The sequence below is a fragment of the Arctopsyche grandis genome, chromosome 12 (genome assembly GCF_051622035.1).
Source record: "Arctopsyche grandis isolate Sample6627 chromosome 12, ASM5162203v2, whole genome shotgun sequence".
In the NCBI taxonomy this organism is placed as follows: domain Eukaryota; kingdom Metazoa; phylum Arthropoda; class Insecta; order Trichoptera; family Hydropsychidae; genus Arctopsyche; species Arctopsyche grandis.
Window position 1 is genome coordinate 27,092,304 of NC_135366.1, and position 20,480 is coordinate 27,112,783.

Sequence of the window (20,480 nt, forward strand, 5' to 3'; positions counted from 1 at the left end):
AAGCATGCAGGCAGCCAAAAGAAAAGAGAGTCGAACAAATTATATTCCTTATAAAATACGAAACAAGACATCGTACTTTTTATTTACATACCTCTTCTTATTTAAAATGCATTTAGGTTGTCTTGTATACTTGTGGATTGCTGTTACAAATTACAACTTGTAACACAACCGAACTACATATAATTCGGGGAAATAACGGGATAGTAGGTATAGCTTCAGTCCGCATAGGTTAGGTCTTTTATATTCTTCAAAGATGTTGATTATTGGTTGGTCATCGAAAGAACAATTCCCTTAGATACGAAATTGGGGGTAAAAACGTTATATTTTCATGAATGAATTTGAAAACGTTCAGTCTCTCTTTTCATCTGGTCCTGTTCAGAACTGAACGTTTTGGTTTTCTGTCTGTTTTTTTGGTTAATTTTTAAGCTACAACGCACGGAATATAATCAGGGTCATCACATATTCACTACAGAAATTATAGTTTTATTTTGATATAGATTTATTTAAAATTTGAGTATATGGTAGTGTTGGGCGCTATTGGCCAATCCGTTTCTTTTCTCAGTTGGCAGATTTTTTTTTATCCACTTTTTTGTATTTGTCTGTCGTTGGGAACTCTTAAATTAACGTGTATGTATAGTTTCAACAAAAATATGTATAATATAAAATGAACGATGTTTATATTAATTAAACTTAAATAATTGGTTATTAATATAATTGAATATTCGGCGTCACCAAAAGAAATGTTTTTACATTTATTTAAAAATAATTTTTACATTTCTCTGGTGCCACCCCTGAAATTTTATGTAGAATGCGGGCGATCGCCATGATATTTTTAAAAACTGTCAAACTAAGATGTTAATCGAATCATATGTTACTTAAATGATTAATTTACCTATAAAAATTTAACCCATGTTGTTTATTGCGTGTTTTTGAATGCACCGTGCAATTTTTAACGATGCACTTGACCATCTTGTTAGTAATATAAACAAACAGAAATTTTTTTATCGGACATACGTCGAGCACCAAGCATTAAATACAACTGACGCCAAAATTATTTGAAAAGGTTTGTGGAAATTCCTCACTTGACAACAATATGACGCCTAAAGCCACTTCTATTATTATAACATTTCACTGTATAGCGTTGCCTATTTGAGTTTGCACATAGGCGGCCGAGCTCCTAGGTGCGGCCTATCAAGTTGCTGCTGTCTTGGATGATATATTGTACAATTTTGCTAGTTCGGTTCAAAGCTGCGTGAGAATTTTTGATACACATTGAGAATCATTAACGTTGCACTAGATCCAATCGAGAGATTCTAATGGGTATAAGCTCGTTAGGGGTGACCGTAAAAAGTCGAAAATGTTCGTTTACCATGCATACATATGAAAAACTTAGTATATATATCAGTGGCGTGCGGTAAAATTCTCTCTCCCCCCGTCGTACATCCTTACTTAATTTGCGCGAGAAGGATACAACAGAAACAGGAGGAACAGGCTTTTCCTCCCGTATCCTGCGCGCGCACATTAAACAAGACTGTATGACAAAAAGAGAGATAATTTCACCGCATGCCACTGCTATATATACATAGTACCGTTTACCGTGCATCCTTTTTTTTCTCTTTCGACTTAAGAGGGCTGGACAGCAGCGTCTTGTCCATACAAACGTACTATACTTCTCCCTTCCTCAATTATGGCACTAGAGAAAGTATTTTTTTAATATGCTATGGATATCCACCATTGGGGTGCATCTATCGTTTTATTTTTTTGATTAATTATTTTTTATAGGAGCTAGGAGCCGTCAAACATCTATAAAATCGCCTCTTTTTTACACCCACGAAACGAGTCCAGCGTGCTTATTTAACGGTCGATTTAAAAATAAATACGCCGATAGATGCACAGAAAGTATCTTTCTCATACCGATGATGAAATTTTTTTCAAAATTGGTCCAGTTTTGGAGGAGAAAATAGTTGAATACGAAACCTCGATTTTGTCAATTTAAAATACGTTTTATCTGGTCGAAGCGCAACTGTCGCATTCACTCAATATATATATTGATATATATTGCCGCATTCACTCAATATATACATACACTCAATATATATATCGAAGAAAGGAACGGTAACAAAATTAAGGTTTCGGGTGTACAGCTACCTCTAAGATCATTGGCTACGTCCATACTACCGATATCTACACCCGATATTTTTAAATTTTCCATATCCAGTTCCCATATTGCAACCTGTGGTTGCTATTTAGAGCTGGTTATGGAAAAATTCGCAAATATCGAGTGTAGATATCGGTAGTGTGGGCGTAGCCATTCGATTTTCGATCTTTGCCTTCCGATATTTGCTTTTTCGACCTTTTCATTTTCGGTGTCGTGAGGTAGATCCGCTCGTTAGGTGTACAATGTGAATGCGTGTGATTATTTCGGTTAATTTTTTTTTAAATTGAAAATTTTAAAAACCATAAATTTGAATGTAAAGTAAATTGCAGTGGGTGTAAAAATTATATTCAACGTCTGTTCGAAGAGTGTAAGAGCAAAAATAATGAAAAGAGGATCGGCTAAAGACATGCGTAGTAGAGCGAGGCGAGGTGGGAAGGTTGGCAGCGGTGAGCGAGTAAGCTGTCAATAGCCTTCGCTGGGGTGCCAACACTACGCCACCGGCATTCGAGTATTCGAGCTGCAGAGCTTCGACGCACGGCCGCACCCTAAGCTACTATTCCGTTCTACTACGCGACTCACATGGCCGACAAGAAAGGTAGACGCGGCGGCGCCCCACCGCCTGCGCCCCGCAACCTCCCCCGCCCCGCCCGCCCGCACGCTCCCGCAGACACCCGCCCCGTCCCTCCCCCACCCCCGCGTCGTTCTAGAAAGAAGCTCGCTGGTCGCGCCCCGCCCCGCCACCGCCCCCGCCCGCGCCCCCCGCCGTTCGAGAGCGAAGCCCCTGGGGCGAAGCTCTACGCGGGGGCGCAGGCGCAGGCGCCGGGGGCGACGAGGCCGACGAGGCCGACGAGGCCGGTGAGCGCAGACGCATTTCCTCGACGCATTTTCGGCGTACGTGAATGTGTGTGTGTGTGCGGCACAAGATGTCCGCCGCCGACACGGATCGATGACGGCGTATTGCACACCCTCCCTCACCCCACCCACCCACCCACCCACCCACTCCTCACCCCTCGCTCTATACGCCTTCTGACGTCATCTACATAAATTTCACCCATAATTGCTCCTAATTAACCATATCCGAAACTTCTCATATTGACTTTTTTCAATAAAAAAAATGCATAACATAAATTTTCTTGTACTTTATTTTAATTTGAATACTTTTTATACTACGTCTATTATTTTAATCGATATTTTAATTATTTTCTTTTGTTTTATTGTTATATATATTATATGATAAAAAAAATGAATACTGTGTGATTTAATAAAATATTCAAAAACAAAAGATAAATTTATTTCATATATGAAAATTTCAAATGAAAAAATAAAACAGAGTCGCCATTTTGAAAAATTTTCTTCTCTTGAATAAAATGTCCGATAACTTCAAACGTAGAATATAAGATGATTTCGACATTTCCGTGTCAAAAAATAAATAAATATATATATATATATTACTTAAATGTATCGATCTTGTGAGCGCTTGTCGAATTGTACGTTGTCGAAAAGCGCTCACCGTCGATACAAACTGATGAAAAAAAAAAACAATAAAATTTTGGCACCATTTTGGGACACATCATGTCATTTACATATCCCGACGAGACGATTATATATTATTATTATATGTTAACGACGATTACACTGCGCCGTCGTGTGGTGTGTGTGTGAAAGACTTGACGTGTCCCACCGATGATTGTATGCTGTCTTTTTGTTGTGTTCCTTACAGCAACAGCAGGTGTGTGTTGGTTGAACGTGGCCCCGACTGCGGACGTCACGCGACGAGGATATACCGACGTAATTAGTCTCAATAAAAACATGAAAGTGTGAGATGCTATAATATATATACATATATCTGATACATACATATATATAATAACTATATATATATATATATATATTAATGTCATATATTAATGTACTTGAATGATATATACACATCAATATATCGATATTGAACGTCGCTCCTGTCTCAAATGAACCAGTCTGGATTTATAACAAAGGATTGTAAAACTTGCGACAAATCAATACTGAAATTCGTTGCACAATCTCGCTCTACTCTGCTTAGTACGCCTCAAATACTCAATTTAATGATTACTTCGGTATTGATTTTTATTCTCTGTCATACTTTCGCAACATAATATGATAAAAAAATAAAAGAATTTTTTTAAATTTTTTAAAAAATTTTCATTTAAACATTTAAATAAAACAAAAATTATATTGTACTTCATTTTATATAAAAGTACTAACATATATATGAAACTCCTTTGTTATAAAATCGTAAAATTTTCATTGCTTTTTTTTATGATGTATGATAATAGTCGAGGTCAAATAGTTCGTTTCACACAAAAGCGTCGTTCAGTATTAAAAACTAATTATTTGGATTATCTAAGTGTGTCTTGGTGGTTATATTTTTATTTTATTTTTTAATTGAAAAATAAATTCGTTTTTATTTTTGAGTATGGCTAATTTTGCTTGTTGTTTTTTGTTTCGTTTTTTAATTAAATATATACATACGTGTAAACGCATCCGTGTGTCTGCGAGCGAGCTCACCCGTGCGTACGTCTTCGTCACGTCTCCGTCGGTTTAGCGGAAAATTCCGAGGAAGGTCCGTACGACGTGCACTCGCTGGCGGTGTTTGAGCGGCAAGATTTGAAGAAGGTTCTTTCCATGATTATTAGCCTCGTTTATCAGGTTTTTTTTAAACATTGCACTTATTATACAGTAGAAGTTTGTATGCTAGACAAAAAGTATAATAATAATATTTATAATGACCTTCTTAAATCGTCGAAGATTGGAAATGTAAATTAAATAAAAAAATATACGCAACGTATCTTTAATAAAAAAACAATCATTTTTGTAAATAAATATTTTTTTATTATTATTAACACGTTGTATATATTATACATATGTACAAAAAGCTTTATATATGCATATATATAGTGAAATTATTACTTCAGAATAAGACAGTCGTAATAATACACAATTTTAATTAACTAGCACTCGATTAAAATATTAATTTTCGCATTTTATAGGCGTATCATCAGTTTTGTTAATTGTACAATCCAATCTTTGAAAACCGCTCGTTATCTTTTTGGTTTTTGGGCTATTTCTTTTTATTTTTTTCGCGTTTGTGCGTCGAAACTTTTTCAATATTACGCATTAATTAACTTGATTGATTATTAAATTGGCTTCTATTGATGAATTTTAATATGAAAACAGTTTCGATAGCAAGTGCTTTTGACTCGAAATGGACGACGGTAATGTTGCACGCAAAATATTTAGATCATTGTGTTATTTGCAATTTAAAAAAAAAAAAAAACAATTGTCATCGTCCGTTTTGTGTCATCTACTTTGATTCTTATTAACGTTTTTCCCACTGCTAAATTAGAACAATTCATTGATTTTTATAAACATTTTTATTCAAATTTGAGGCTTTTTATTTTATAGAAATGGTGGATTGTTCTAAGTTTTACACGATCTAATGAATCTAAAGATAAATTAATACGACTAAAACTATATTACTATCTTGCTGAAAATCGTAATAACTGAATGTTTCAACTGTAATTTTTTTAAATTTCAACTTACGATTATTTTTTTTTGTATTTAACGATTTATATATTGATTTGATTCAGTTGTTACGATGTTTTATGTTGATATGTTTTATTACAAAAAAAAAGCTATGATATTTTCTATAGGAAGCATCATGGCTAATGTTACGTTTGAATGGGTGATTGCAGTTACGATGTACCAGATATTAACTCTAATATAAGCTTCGAATGCTATCTTTGTTTTCGTCGTATATATGGAATTGAAATTTAATGTGTTTTATTAATAAAAAAATTCGAAAATGAATGTAGCATTCGTGTTATTGCATGTGAAAAGTATGTGCTTGTATTCGGTAGCGCTGAGATGAAATCAAACTGTGTGTACTACATGTTTCCTTAACGATCCAAACAATAAGTGTATATTTCAAATATTTTCGATTATATAGTTTATGATGATTGTTTCCGTTGGATTGATTAGTAAATGTGTCGTTTATGTTAATTTTATTATTTTCACTGTGGTGTTCCCATGTTTATATTATTATATATTATATATATTATCATAAATTTATTATAAGATGTTGCTCGTCGACTATGCTTGCCCTTTTTATATACCGCTTAAGATCTTTCCTCATACATATTTGGATTCGAAATTCCTCTCGAACACATTACAAAAAATGATCTACATAGTAAGTATTTTGTTATACGTATATGTGTGCAAAAGATTTCAGTTTAATGTGCTTTTTTTTTTTTTGATTTGGGCTACGCCATGGTGTTATTAATCAAAAATAATACAATATTATTACTCAGCGCTGCTTAGTACTAGTACACGAATATTTAAGTTAACGTTAATGTGAGATATTTTTATTTGAGATTTGATCACAATATATTATTAATACTAAATAATAATCGAAACTAAAAAAGAAAAAATTTATAAATGTTTTTACAAAAAAAAACAATCCGGCGTATATATATATATATACAAATATATATTTTTGGACATATATAATATATTTTCTTTTTGACAGTGTCTTTTTGACTTGTAGATTTATACTTTTTTAGCCTACTTATATATAATATATATATTAAAAAATTTTCACAAAGTTCGTTACAGTATACAAGTGCGATGGTTGCTGGGATTTTGCTGTTTTCGAATTGAAACACATATAAAAACATTATATATTACTTGCGGAGGCGCGTGTCGCTTTGTTTTCGATGTTTTTCTCTTAAATTAAAACTATTTTAAACATAAATTTGATGAAATGTGAACGTATAAACATTTAACACGGGAAATAACGTGACGCCAGCCTCCGAAAAATGTATCTTTCTGTGTGTGTATGCAATCAATATTTGTCCGTTATGACATGTGTTGTATCGCTCTCTCTCCATAAAAGTCAAATAAATCATAGTATATTTGTTTTAATTAAATTTTTGCACACTTTTTTTATGAAACGACTTGTATTTTTACGGAGACTGTGGCTTGAGGTTTATATTTAGTTTTTATTATTTTTTCAATCTACAAATCTAGAATCTGTATATTTATATATGGAAGATACATTTACAATTACAGATATTTTGGAAAGATCTATAATTGTGTGTTTTATTCATATGTATAATATGTATGTACGTTTAAAATAAATAAATCTTCAATAATGCAATATATCAATATGATAAACAAAATATATACGTAATTAATAATACAATAATTTTAACGTACATACATTTCTGTTGAGTGTATACACAAATTTACATATAAATATATATATAAACTGAATGCGTGTATGTGTATTTGTGTATGTGCACTTTTTTTATTTTATTTTTTTATATTCACCATCACATAATGTATATTCAATGATATTATATTATATTATGGTGACAATGTCATGATAATCAGTATAAGGTGTCACTTTATTGTCACTGGCACTTCATACCCCCCCGCTAATGTGTTGGTTTGTTATTATCTAATATATTTATACGATGAGAGAATATATATTTATACGTGTATATTTTACTCTGAATGATTCGTCATTCGATCGGCTGGAAGTATCAGTACTTAAAAATAGATGTGTAATTTTGATATATTATTTTAACGATTTTTAAAAGTTCGAGCGGTTCAAGAAGTCCATTTTTATTTTTTGTGGAATTGATGTGTTTTAAATATTTAATTTGATGGGTTTTTTTTTTTAATTCAAATTTTTCGGTCGATTGGATGGTTTATTATTCGTATATATAGAAGTGAAAATAATTTGTTCTACATATTTTCATAACTGTTGAATCATATTTGCATAAACGTTAGAAATTCTCTTTATATATATTATTAATTGATTTGGAATTTGCATGTACAGTTATTTATTCCTGATTGTCTGTTTGAGCCGTTCTTAAATGTTGTTGTTATTATTATTATGTGCAAATATGATGAAAGTTATGTTTTTAAATATGCATTTATTAAACGACAAAAAAACATGGAGCTTTTTCTTTTTAATTAATATTATAAATTGAAGAAATTCGTATTTTGGGAAGGTTTTTTTTTTTTGTTTTTTTTTATTATTATTTAATTTATTTTTATGATCTAAAAATATATATATTTAATTAAATATGAATAAATCATTGCCGAAAAAAAAATTTGCATGCATGCACAAATAGTAATTACGTCAAATTGTTCACGAGATTCTGATTTAACTTTTTTTTTTTAAATTAAACATAAATATTTTCAATCGGTCAATTGTAAATTTCAGGTTTTTAATTTATCCCAACACAATAGTTCCTTGAAACTTTTTCCTTGGTTTATTTTAGATATTTTTTTATATATAATAAATATTTTATCATTATTATTTCATTCTAACAACGATTTGTAAGAAATATTGCATTTTTTTTTTTTAATAATAAAAGTATTTGCATATTTAATTGAATTAAAATATATTTGACTTGTTGCAATATTTCTAATACTGATCGTTGTTGATTTTAGAATCGCATGAGCTTTTTTTAAGGCTTGATCACGAAAAATTTTGGTTTTTGCTAATTGTGCATATATGTATGTATGATAAATTATTTTATTCCAAAATCATTCTCATGACGATTTTTTTACTAAAGCAAATTTATAAAATTATATTTTTCGTCTACAATAGAACTTTTTTTTTTTTCTTTTTTAGAAAGTTGAATTGATTAAGATTTTGGAATAAATATATATTAGCTTTATATAAATGCCTGCATGCCTAAGTTTACAATACAATCTCATTTTTATTATCGTTACACATAGTAGTCATGTTTTGAAAATTATTTTTACAAAAAAACTTTTTTGATATATTGAATTTTTTTAAAAATGAGATTGAAATTTTTCAGATTAAATTTTCTATTTCATTTTACTTTTTTTATTCATGTGTTTTTATTACTTATATATTCACATAATTAGAAGTAAATACGCTTGCACTAGTAAAATCCTTGTGTAGTTTTGCAAATTTATTTTTTTTATTATTTTTTCAAAAAAAAAAAGTATGCCGAAACATATTTGTTTGGCAATGTTTTACTTTTTTGTCTAAAAATAATCAATATATTTACTAAAAACAATACTCGCTTATTGGGAGAAATTTACGCATTCGGAAAATTCACACTTTTCTAATGCATACTTTTATTCCATTTTTGCATACTAGAGCTATGCCGACTAATGAAAAATACTGTTATATACAAACCATAACGATCTATAAAAAAAATTGTATTGAACAATTAATTAATTTAAAAATATATTGCTATATAGGGTTATGGTTTATACATTCAGTATAAAAATGATCACATTTTTTTTAATTCAATCATAATTTTAAAATAATTTGTTTGTTCTTCAACAATATCGAAAGAAATTTAATATGAAAAATTTGATCATTGAAAACACTGCCATTTGAATTCATAAGTTTGTGTTTTAATATTAAAGATATATTTATCCATAATCCAGTAGGTTTGCTTGCATATATACACATGTATATATTTTTAATGGAATTCCAGAGTCACTATGTACATTTCAAAAGAATACCTATTGATTATTTCCGTGCGTCGTTTTTAATTTGTTTGAACGGTTCGGAAACATAGTCAACTCTGAATTAATTATACGTTTGTATGTATGCCGAATTAGTAAAATATTCAATTATGCATATATAACCTAATTACTAAATACACTGTGTAATAAATATAATACATATATATATATAAACACTTTATTCTCTTTCGTTTTCATTCATTACTATTATTGCTACGCGTGCACGTACGTGCACAAACACACTTTATATTTAGTCAGTGTTTGTGCGTGTACGAGCACGTTTGTATTGCGTGTATATGTGTACGGGCAGAGTTGATGATAATGATGATGATGAGCAGGATATGTCGAATTGACTCTCCTGGTGCCACTTATTTTATTAGTGAAATCTGCTAATCTTCCAATTAAATCAATTTATTATTGATCTTGAATTTTCTCTGCTCGTGTGCGTATGTTCGCCTCCGAGTAAAACGATGATCGGTTCATTTTTAAATTGTTACAAAGTCTGTTCCTTGTTTTTGTTTTTTTATTTTTTTGGTTTTCTTTTAATGAATGTTTGGTATCAACGTAGAAACGAAGACGGTCGTCGTTTTAATCGAGTGTATTTTGGAAGTAATGTAAATTGAATTAATGTATGTGTGTGCATTATTATATATAAATATTGGAACTATTTATTATATATATACTGATACTGTTTGCTTTTTTTATTTTACTATTTTATTTTGAAAATTTTTGGTTTGCACCACATTATTGAAACTGTAGGAATATTATGTTTTTTGGGATTGTTGGAACCTTGTTATCGAATACCTCTATTTATTTGTTTTTTTATTACCTTCTTGATGATTAAAAATCAATTTTTTTCAATATACCAAAAACTCATTGTTGTTGTTGGCCATAGATTTATTTAAAAAAAAAAAGATTTAAAATTGTAAAACAGTTCTTTAATATTACGCTCAAAAATATATTCTTGCTTTTCATAATAACAAATTGTAAAAAGTTGCTTTTAAACAGAAATTTAAATTAAGAATAACTGTAATTTTAATTGTTTTCCTGTACAAAGTATCGAATTAACTTCTGAACGAATAATAACAACATCCGATTCGGTTCGAGGACTCGTCGTTAATGTTCATCATCGTTGTTTCAGTATCTCCGCCTCTAGGAGCATTTCCTGGCGCTCCGCCACAACCTCAAGGGCCGTTTTTGCCGGCACCTCCTCACCAAGCCGCTCCTCAATATGGAGGTACACAATAAATTAACGTCGACGTACGACAAATCGGACTCAAACTCACAGCCGGCTTGACAATCGTACGAGTATGTGTCGTCCAAAGGTTTCTGAAAACTCTCGTTGAATGTTTTCAACGAAAGCAATTGTTTTCGAGAAAAATTAAAATTAATCACTTCATCGCCATAAGATCACCGGTGCGCGCTCCTTCGTTTTTAAGGCTATGACTCGAAATTAATTTTGGTTTCTTCACAGTCACATCTTAAAATATCCTGTGATACTAATGAAATTGAAAAAAAAAGTCAATATTTTTCGCTATTTTGTGATATATTCAAGGGTTGGCACTAAACACACATAATAAAATAATCTAGTCGATAGTCTTCATGAAAGGTTTGGATCTTGAACGCTGCCTCTTCATCTTTTAAGCTTGAAGCAACTCATGGTGTAATTACACCGTTCGACACGAAAATGATTCAGAGACGAGATATGACTTTTCTTATAGATAAAATGTTGATTGGCTCGAGATTCGGAGATATGTTTTTTAAATCGCGCTATTTTTCTATATCTTGGTGTTCGGTCGATGTCTCAAAATTTGTCAATTTTCTGTTCAAAATGAATATTGAAATCTATAGTTGGGTATTTTATCTTTCATTTGTAGTACTTTTCAGCTCTCAAATCTCTAAGTAGTCGTCCAGTTCAAATAAAAAGTCAAAAGTACGTATTTTCACTTGGTATTTTTTCCCACTGTTATTACTATTTTATATTGAGTTTTTTCTATTGAAACATGTTTATTAGGATAGTGTTCTGGCCACACTATTTTTTTATTTCGTTTAAAAGGGTTAATTGGAAGTGTGCTGAATTTTAAATCGGTAAAATTGCGATCTAAAAACTCATACTAGTGGAGCACGGTTTTATTGAGCATCGTGTGTAAAAGTTGTGATGAAAAAAGTAACTTATTAATCCTTGAGTTGCGTCGGGGTGGCAGACAGGCCAGCTGTCATCATGTCGATATGACAGATGTAATTTTTATGATTAAATTCCTCTAGCGTCATGTAAAATATGCTTGTGCAATATTACTAGACAACCGCCTCGAAAGTGTCTCTCAAACTGTATTCGTTAGGGGGGTGGTGGTCTCATTTTGGGCTTTAAAATGTGAGACGTTTTATTGAAATCTGAATCCTGTATGTTGGTAGAGTATCAAAGCTATCGGGTTGCCAAGGATATTTACATATTATTACACTATTGCACTATTGTTATGGAAATTTTCTGACACCGTTGAGTATACATGTCATGCATCAGCTACAGATTTGAGTCCAATTTACTTTCAAATTGAATATGAATTTTTCAAAATGTTACGATGTATTGTTCAGTACCTGGAGGCGCTCCTTACGGAGTATTCCCGGCATCGGCTGCAGGTCAATTATACGCGCCACCGCCGTCTTATGACCAGGCGTTGGCGGCACACCATCCACCAATCAATATAGGACAACAAGTAATGCAACAAGTATTATACGCATACATATTTACAATAATGATATTATTCGAATTGTGTGATCTTATTATTCATTTGTTTGTTTGTTTTTTTTTTTAGATGTATAGTCCAGCTGCTATGTACGCGGCGGCAGGTTATCCCGGTTACATAGGCTATCCAGTTCAGTATTATCCATATTATCCAGCGTCGGCTGCGGCAGCGGCAATGCAGCCTTCGATACAACCTCTTCGTCCGACAATCATGATACCAGTAAATATTCGATTGAAAATTTGATGCTAGGAGTGTGTGGGGCGTTTTGATTTTGGTCGGAAGTTTGCATTTTATGTATATATATACTGTAGATCGGTGAGTCCCGTTTTACCAACTCGCAATATCTCGAGACTCATTCGTCTGCTGAAACAGGAATTTGTATACATGTCTACAAAAATATATTTTTTTTGTATACATGTATGTAATATTTTTAATATAAGAGACAAATTGTGATTATTCATAGGTTTTTAAGCTATTAACACGATGGCGGCCGCTGACTCATATTTGTATCATGTTGGGTGCACAACGCTTAGTGGTATATGATTTACGACTGCGCGAATTGTATCAGTCTGCTGATATATTTTTGTATCACGTTTGCGTCAATCGTTTGTGGTCGATGATACAATTTTATGACGAAAACGTGATACAAATATATATCAGCGGACTGAAAAATATATTCACGCAGTCGTGCATCATATATATATCAGCGGCCAGTAAGCGTTGTGCACCCAACATGATGCAAATATGAGTCAGCGGCCACCATAGTGTTATTAACACACCTTAAATATTTTAAAAACGTTTAAAAATCAATTTTTACATTGATGTGTTTTGTATATATACAAACTCGACGACGAAATACATAGAAATAGTTGGGAAAACGAGTCTTGAGATATTGCAAGTTGCTGGAACGAGGTAGACCCACCACAGATTAGGTTTTTGAGAAATCAGATGTTTAAATTGAGTCATTTTAGTCAACTTGGCATTGGGAAACTTTTATATCTCGGATCAGAACATCTTTTTTATATGTATATATACCAGGAAGCCTAACAGATAAACCTCATAGCGCATTCCTGGTCAATTTTAAACATCGATAAATAATTTATATTATTTTTATTAAGTATCATAGAGACATATATGGATAAATTTACATTTTTACAAATCAGCGAATTCGAAATGATGAAAAAACTCGACATTTTTGAGAAATAGGTCAAGGTTGCCAATTTTTTGGAACCGTTTCAATGATAATCAGATAAATTGTGGCAATCTCTGATAGGAAACGATCTACCTGAAGTCAAATATCCAAGGTCTGGCCAGCAACACCGGGCAGGGATTGAACCCGTGGCCACTTAGTTTTAAAGCATTACATGCTAAACACTAATCTTCTGCCTTGTGCCTGAGGATCGTGACTATAGAGACGCTTTCTGCCTGATGAGCTGTTTCCATTTGTTCCTGGATTCGGTCAGACGGAAAGATACCCCTATAGAAGAGCCAGTCGCTTTTCAGGGATTTGCCTCTTCCTCTTCTCCCTTCAACACCAGCTTTTCCAGACTCTCTTAGACAGGCTTAAGTCCGTTACGCAAAATTACATGCGCATATTATATATGATAACAGAAGACACTTTAAATTCAGTGTATTCAATTGAAGACACTTGGATGCCTTCAATCACTAAATGATAGTCTTATTGCTACTTATGTTACTTCTGGTTGTCAATGCAACTACCTTAGTTCAATTGTTATCTGTGTCATTTCATTTAGTAGAAAACTATGCAATTCTTATTGGTTAGTTGATCTGACCAACTACTGACAATAGGTTAGAGTTCGGTTACGTGTTTGCAGCTTTCTTAACCCTTTGGGTGCTAACGTCTTTTCTGTTGCAAATTTCGCCAACGTTTCCAACTAGAATTATTTAGAAATCCAATAGAAAGAGCAGGTATAAAAATTGTACCTAATCCAAACAAACCCTGGATAAGTACCGCCGAGGATATCGAGTTTTGTAAAGGTGTGTTTAGACTCTTTAATACATCTCTGCAACATTTTAAAATAAACAAAAGTCTATTAATGAATGATTTTTTTCAAAACTAGTTCCATCTTCTTCATTGTTGTTGAAATATAATGCTCACATTTTAAGTGCAAGCTACAATTTAAAATACTCAGCAGTTAGGGGATTTCCAACGGGAAATTCTGCTATGCTTATAAATTCAGAAAATCCAGTGTAAACCAGTCTTTATAAACATTGAGACGGATTACATGACCCGTGCTACCTGGAAAGGCTTAGCGGGCAGTATTCTTGTTTATTTTTTACATACTCAAAAAACAACGCCCATCGGCGTGTTTCAAGCACATGGACTTGTTGACAAAACGCCAATCGGCGTTGGTCAGCATTTAAAGGGTTAATTAATGTATTTTTCCAAAACTATTCTTCATTGTTGTTAAAATGTAATGCTCACAATCTACATAAATGCAAAGTTACAATCTAAAATACTCCATCAGTATATTCTGCTATGGTTTTAAATTCAGAAATTCCAGTGTAAACCAGTCTTTATAAACATTGAAAAATGAACGGATTACACGACCCATGTTCCATGCATTTTTTTTTTTTTCAATGCTACCTGGAAAGGCTTAGCTTACTTTGTACATGCCCAAAATACAATGCCTATCGGCGTTTTTCAGCCCCATGGACTTGTTGGCAAAACGCTAATCAGCGTTGGTCGGCATTCAAAGGGTTAATTCTGCTATGGTTATAAACATAGACAAAGCTTACACGGATTACATGTTCAATGCTACCTGGAAAGGCTTAGCAGGTAGTAAAATGTATGACGCACATCGGCGTTGTTTAGCATTTAAAGGGTTTAATAAGTAACCAACCTAAAATTGTGGTTAATGTTTTATATTATATATATAAGAAATGCAACTTTCACGAGTCATCATTTACGCCTCTGTCTCTTATACAAATTGTTTGTGAATATTTTTTTTTATATACAAGTATAGTTGTTTTAATGTGTTGTGTTCTTGTCGTAGAATGGGTTCGAAGCGGGAGCCAGGTTTGACGGTGTAGGGCAGCCGCTATTGCCCCCGGCACCACCTGGGGTACCCCCGTCACCGGCACAGTTAGCCGCCATGGCCGGACACCAGGTAATGTTCCGCCAACGTTCAATGTAATTGTTAAAAAAAAAAAAACTAAAATTAACACATATATATTATACATATGTATATGCAAAATAAAAACTTTCTCTCAGTAGTCTCTCAACATTCTGTACGTACACGTATCATTTCAACGTCATCAATTCTTGATTATTTTTTTAGGTCGCTCTTTCACAAAAGAAAGGTTCATTTTTGACCGGCAGTGCTGAAGGTGGATACACCTTTTGGTAGTGGTGATAAAGAGAGCTTTTAAGGATGATGGCTGCACGTTGCAGCAGCTGGCCCCCCCCCCCAATAACTAATTAATTGTTGTGTGAATGATTGTGGTTGGCAATATGACGAAAAAAAATAATTAAAGAGCGTGGTTAACAAAAAAAAAAAAAAAAAAAGAATACAAACAAAATACGAAGGAAAGCAGCAGCAACAAACAAAAGCACATTTTGAACTTTTTATTATATATATATATATATATATATATAAATACGAGGTTATGTTGACCAATGAGGTGATTTCACACGTCTCGCACTTCCTTCGGTCACTTTGCGACCAATCACTCTATGGAATTGTTATATTTATACCAATTTAACTCAATATTTGTAATATTGTTATATTTTTATTGTATTGTTTTTCTTTTCATTTTTATGACTTGATAAATTTTTTTTTGTTTCTTAACGGGTCGAATGTTTTTATAAATGCGATGATTATTATTATTAGAAAAAAATTAAAATCTTTAATATGTATGGAAATAGATTTGATCTGATGACTGCTCTCTTTCTCACTCATTCGGAAAGTTTAAATTTTAAATATATTTATATATTATTCTATATATATATATATAGAATACGAGTCATGCAGGTAAACTTTGTTGGGGTTTACGATGATCGGAGCGGGTCACTCGCTTCTCAAAATGTGATGTATTTAGCCGAGATTTTTTAATTTGTTTGTAGTCTGTAAGTGATATTTTTCTCATAGGTTATATTATTATATATATATATATATATATACATATGCATGAGGAAAGACTTGTGAAATAACCCCACTGTGTCTCTCGGAAGCTCGCCATCATCGTCGTCGTCGTCGTTGATTAAATTGAGTAAAACAAAAAAAAATAATGAAAAATGAAGCGTGCATGCGTGATGAGCGTGTGCGTATGCGATGAATCTTCGGATTGTACGAATCTGTATTATTTAATTTAATACAAATTTAGCTGATAAGTAATGTTGTAATTGAAATGAAAAAAAAATGAAATAAAATCAAAACATACATCACTAATTTGAAAGTGTTGATTAATTGATGATTTGCTTTTATCTCCCTTATACAAATACCTTGCCCCCCCCCCCCTTTCTCACTGATTCTCTCCGACATTGTGGTTCTGCAAATATATACGTGTTGTTGTTTCTTCTGTATGGTGTGTAGCCCAGACCTGTACATCACGGTGCTACTGAGCTCTGCTACGTTTGCATCCTGAAGGATATACAAAACCCGACGATGGGTTATAACAATTACGAATATCATTAAATAAGATTAATTAACAAAAAAAAAAAAACAATTGTAAAATGTTTAATATTTTTTATTTTCTGGTATAAATCTGTACATTAAATAAGTCACTGGTATTTTGATTTCTTATTTTTTTTTCTTTACATTTTCACACAGCATATTTGTATATATACAAAAGAAAAGATTGAAAACAAACAAAACAAAACACATAATATGTACATTTAATAGTGTCTACATATCAAATTAGAGTTAAAAAGACTGCCTCGCGGTCGATCAGCGTAAAACATTTATATACGTAAAGTTTACTTTTTAAATGCTTATATTTTAGCTTTTACGTTACTAAAATTATCAGTCAGGAAGGCATATTACGTAAGCTGCATATTTAATTAGTCATTTTCGAATTGACCTTTCACAAACCAAAAAACTAATCAGATCTACGGATACGTTTTCGTATATTATTTCGGTGTGAAAAATTCAAAGTCAAACTGTTAAATATTATTATATATATATATATATATGTACTTCCTTCGAATGTTCGTCTTGGACGTCAATTAATATTGGTAATTGTGATTGTTTTTTGTACTAATTGAGAACAGATTCATTCCCGCTTCGATGTGTGCATTTTTCAAATGAATATACGTCGCGTTGCTACGTTGGACGAGAGCTAGTTTGTGCAAGTTTTGTATGAACTGAGATGCTGCATGTTACGTACAAATACGTACGGCATGCGATTCTCAAAGTTGGGAACTGCAGTGTTTGAGAAATGATAACAGAAAATAAAATCGAAAAGAACAAAATACAACAGGCAATAAATCACTGATGGCTTGAAAGTGTGCCGAGGAAATCTTCGCACCCCTCAAATCTCGGTTCGATGACTATATAAAATTAATTAACCGCACTTAATGCATACTATATTTAAAACGAGTATCACATTTGCTTATCGGGAAAAAATAACGATTCATATATAAAAGAAAAACAGAAAAAAAAAACAAATGAAATTTTCCAATAAAAAAAAAATTCAAACGTCAAAAAAATAAATAAACTTTTTGTACATTTAATGTGAAGTTTAATTAGAAAAACAAATCATACGATTACAGATACGTTTTGTTTCAAAAAAGACAAAACAACTAAGTGAGAATTATACAAACAAATAATGGAACAGGCTTATTAAAAATTCTTCTTTTTTTCACTTCGCAAATTTTAACTCTACATGTACTTGCGTGCGCATGCGCCGATTGTACACCGACATATATAATAATAAGAGTTTATATATTAAAAATAACACTGCTTCTCACGTCTACAACTTATATACTTAAATAATAGAGATAATAAACAAAATACTTTCTTGTCAAATGATTCATCATCGAAAGCCGAGCAATCAACACCGGGCGAAAAATATATATATATATATAACAAGTCGAGAAAAAAATAAAAATTAATATATTATTAACCATCAGAGTATGCATAAAACGCATCTCCGACGTATGGCCACTCCATCCCGCACATTACACACAAATACAAACGTTCCCATCGATACAAAAGATCAACAACCATTAAAAAAAACATTTGATTGGAAATATATATATAAATATATTATATATATATATATATATATATATATATATATATATATATATATATATATATATATAAATATATTATATATATATATATATATATAAATATATTATATATATATATATATATATATATATATATATATATATATTATATATATATATATATTATATATATATATATATATATATATATATATATATATATATATATAATACATTAAGAATATTCAACAAATTGTACAAGAGAACCAACCAGCAGTACGTTGTATCTTTTTTTTTAAGTAGTACAAATTCGAAATCGAGTATGTACGATCAATTCGTACATAGGAATGAAATAGTCGATCGACGATTCAATTAAAATATAATAATAAATTGACTTTTAAAACTTACATACGACTAAAAATGCATTATTGAAAGGGCATGAAAAGTATAACAATTGTTACAATCGCACTCTTAATAACGAAAAAAAAAAACACGTACGTACGTATAAAAGAACACGTTCAATAGGACGCGACACATACATTATTTTTACACTGGGCGGGGAAAATCATCGTAATCGTAATATAATGTACACGAGATACGTAAAAGCATTTCTGTGGCGAATGTGTGTTCTGTTGTAATAATACGAAAGATGGAATGTTAAGTGTGTGTAAATTCCTCAAATATATTGACTATAAATTACGTACAAGTTTTTCTTTTCAATTATATTATATTATATATGTATATACACAATATGTACACGTAATCTCTCGCTCGCTTTCTCACTTAAAAGTTACAAATATATAAATATAAAATATATTCTTCGATTTCGCACGAAGTTGATTGCTAGAATTTCACTCTGGTGAGATTGATTAAAAAAAAAAAATAATAAATAAAATGAAAAATACACCAACTCGAAGGGCAGTAACGATATGTGTGACACGTTTTGTGCGCGCGCGAGCAATTCAAAATTTATATATCTTTATAAGACGTGTGTTTACATATTATAAAAGTAAAATATTAAAAAAATATATTTAAAAAGTTTTCATACACCTAGCCATAGTCAGTTGCATGCGAGTCGAATATATACTATACATACATACATTTCCCATATACGATACAGTCGAATTGGTGTACTTTTCTCATATAACTATTTTTTTTCATTTTTCACTTTATTTTATATATTACATTTATACAATTATAAACAAGTATTATTTTTGCGCAACTAATATTTATATTTATATATACATATGTATATATATACATATATATACATATATATACATATATACATATATACATATATACATATATACATACATATATATATATATATATATATATATATATATATATATATATATATATATATATATATATATATATATATATATATATATATATATATATATATATATATATATATATATATATATATATATATATATATATATATATATATATATATATATATATATATATATATATATATATATATATATATATATATATATATATATATATATATATATATATATATATATATATATATATATATATATATATATATATATATATATATATATATATATATATATATATATATATATATATATATATATATATATATATATATATATATATATATATATATATATATATATATATATATATATATATATATATATATATATATATATATATATATATATATATATATATATATATATATATATTATAGATTTATATTTAAGAGATTATACATTCTTAAGAGGCCTACTCGCGTATCGCCTTTTCCTTCATCGTACCATTACATTCTATATTT

At 30.9% G+C, this 20,480-nt stretch overlaps 1 protein-coding gene across 1 annotated transcript; it reads left to right on the top strand.

The window, feature by feature from the left end:
• The first annotated feature begins 955 nt into the window (after positions 1-955).
• Positions 956-15,969, top strand: LOC143920482 (uncharacterized). Its single transcript, XM_077443363.1, has 11 exons — positions 956-976; positions 1,166-1,252; positions 1,298-1,343; positions 2,488-2,581; positions 2,628-2,753; positions 3,879-3,946; positions 10,860-10,955; positions 12,308-12,441; positions 12,529-12,678; positions 15,477-15,590; positions 15,762-15,969. The coding sequence occupies exons 1-11, from the start codon at positions 956-958 to the stop codon at positions 15,828-15,830; spliced, it is 1,005 nt and encodes a 334-aa protein (XP_077299489.1). The 3' UTR covers positions 15,831-15,969.
• The last annotated feature ends 4,511 nt before the right edge of the window (positions 15,970-20,480 follow it).